Source organism: Notothenia coriiceps, unplaced genomic scaffold, assembly GCF_000735185.1.
Source record: "Notothenia coriiceps isolate Sejong01 unplaced genomic scaffold, NC01 NC01_scaffold00032882, whole genome shotgun sequence".
Classification (NCBI taxonomy): Eukaryota; Metazoa; Chordata; class Actinopteri; order Perciformes; family Nototheniidae; genus Notothenia; species Notothenia coriiceps.
This window is the reverse complement of record NW_011365583.1, coordinates 1-2,623: the sequence shown is the minus strand read 5'-3', so window position 1 is coordinate 2,623 and position 2,623 is coordinate 1. Positions and strand designations below refer to the sequence as shown.

The window sequence follows — 2,623 nt, the reverse complement described above, 5'->3', positions numbered from 1 at the left end:
TCAGCATGAATAACTACTTCAAACAGCACCACCTTATTCTTATAATATACATTAATATACTATATAACTGCAAACAAAATTGAAGTAATTAAGTAGATAATTTGTTTATATATAATTTAGAATCAGTAATATTTTTGTATATCAATTTGACACTGCTTAACTCGGTATAATATAATAATTGTCATGTTTCATTTCATTTTTTTTTTTTTGTATTATTGTTTTACACATTCGAAATAAATCAAATCAAATCAAAAAACACCCACACCTTATTCCCCTCTCTTCTTTATCCCACAGCGTCTTTGTGAAACTAATGTCCTCTTTTCCTGTCCCTGGTCGTGTAGATCCAGTGTCCCAGAACTCGTCCTTCTCCTACTCCCAGGAGGTGAGAGGCACGCAGCGCTCCCAGGCCTCCTCCCCGGGGGGCGAGTGCTCACCTCGGCCCTCTGTGGTGGGACGCACCGGCCAGAGAGCCAGTGGAGACGGACAGGACGGAGACGCAGCGTCCACCAGGTGTGTGTGTGTGTGTGTGTGTGTGTGTGTGTGTGTGTGTGTGTGTGTGTGTGTGTGTGTGTGTGTGTGTGTGTGTGTGTGTGTGTGTGTGTGATACAACCCACCTTAATGTCGTGCACAGTAAGGAACAGATACCCTTCAATATCTCTAACGGCAGGAAAGGAAGGAAGATTTACGGGAAATAAAAATAGAACGAGACGTATAGATAGATATCAATCCCTAGTTTGTGCGCCGTAGCTGGAGTCAGGACATACTGCTGTTAGCTTAGCATAACAACTAGAAGATTGGGAACACAGCCTGGCTCTGTTTAAAAAAGATCCATTTATCAACACTAAAAGTCACTAATAATCAGATATGGTCTTCCACGAGGTGTTTCCCCATGCTATATTTGTTCATTTGGCTCTTCCTCTTAGATATGTGCTTGCAATCTGGCATATGATCACGACCTCTTTTTATAGTTTAATGCCCAAAAATGTCCTAAACAAAGCAAAATGGACTACAGGGAATAATATCTCTTGAAATGGCTTCATAGAATCTTAATCTGTAATAGAAAATACATTATAGTCCATATATTTGTCTTCTAAATTGCACATTTTGCACATGTAAAGTGGCACATTTCTATTGCATTAAAAGAGAAGACAATTAATGATAAGGTATTCTTCTTTATTACTGTTTTCATCCACTTCACGCCTGTGCCCACTCTCTGTAGCTGTAGTAGAGGCTGCACAGGGGCACTGAGCAGACAGTGATCCCCTCTGTCTTTGTGTCTCTCCCTGTGCAGTTTGTGAAGAGTATTGGTTTGGACAAAACACCCTTCCACCTGGTGGGGACGTCGATGGGGGGGAACGTCGCTGGAGTGTACGCTGCCCATCACCCTGCTCACCTGTCCGGCGTCACCCTGATGTGTCCGGCAGGTAAACTCAGCACATCTGATCTGTGTGATTTATCCTGGATTCAAACCCCATACTGATCGGTGTATGTGAGTGACAGAAGCTCTCCTCCTTTCTGTCCTGCAGGTCTGGTTTTCCCCACAGAGTCTGAGTTCATCGTTCGCCTGAGGGAGATGGAGAAGACTCAGCAGCAGGGGTCGATCCCTCTGATCCCCACTACTACTCAGGAGCTGGAGTCCATGTTGAAGCTCTGCTGCTACACCCCAATCAGCCTCCCCAAGCAGGTACAGTACGATGTGAGGGTCTAAGGGTAGAGGGTGTCGTTTTTCTCAAACTGATATTCTGAACAATCTGTGCGGTTGTATTAGCTGTAAAGTGTCTCTACTGTAGACTATTTTTATTATATGTACACAGGGTTGGGTTGTAACGGAATACATGTAACGGCGTTACGTAATCAGAATACAAAAATCAAGTAACTGTATTCAGCTCGCGTTACATTTGAAAAACGAGTAATCTGATTACAGTTACTTTCGTAAACCTGAAGTGAATACATTTTGGATTACTTATTGGAATTATTGGTGGAAAGATTTCCTCACAACATGTAATATTCATTATTAAAGGTACAGCCGAATCATCACAGCGCACAAAAACTTTTACCGCCGCAGATGGACCAAAAAAAGGGAGCGTGTGAAAAAAAAGGGGGCGGGTCCGCTCAGTGAAACAATAACAACGAAACATGGAGGGACAAAAGTCTGCGTTTAAGTCGTGTGTGTGTAGAGGTGTGTGTGGTTAAAACACATCAGCCTGCGGCCGCCCTTTAGCCTTATGATTCTGAAGGTAAACACAGCGAAGGCGGTGGGTGAAAGGCGGTGCGTGAAAGGCGGTGCGTGAAAGGCACTGCGCGCTCCTCTTCTCAGAGGCTGAGTTAACCCTCCCGCTGCCTCCTGGCGCTGCAGAGATTTCATGAAGTGAAGGAGGTTTTCCTTCTATAAAACAGCTGTGGGCAGCAGATACTGTGAGTGTCACAGACATGAATACATAGATCAATGCAGACTGGTGCACAGAGTCTCCTGTTTTTGCCGATCCGGTGCTTAAACAAATATAGCTCTACACCCCTGGCTGACATGTCCTTAAAATGAAGGCCGAGTTCGACATTTTAATTCATGTCCTGCCAACACTGGCCAACCCTCACTCCTCACATCCCAAGCTGCATCCCCAAAAAG

The 2,623-nt window shown here is 44.2% G+C and overlaps 1 protein-coding gene across 1 annotated transcript; it reads left to right on the top strand.

The window, feature by feature from the left end:
- Positions 1-341: 341 nt before the first annotated feature.
- On the top strand, positions 342-1,708 carry LOC104961219 (monoacylglycerol lipase abhd6-B-like; the record flags this gene model as incomplete). Its single annotated transcript, XM_010789463.1, has 3 exons — positions 342-514; positions 1,292-1,424; positions 1,527-1,708. Coding segments are annotated over 3 exons (488 nt in total), but the record flags the coding sequence as incomplete, so codon positions are not given.
- Between the last annotated feature and the right edge of the window lie 915 nt (positions 1,709-2,623).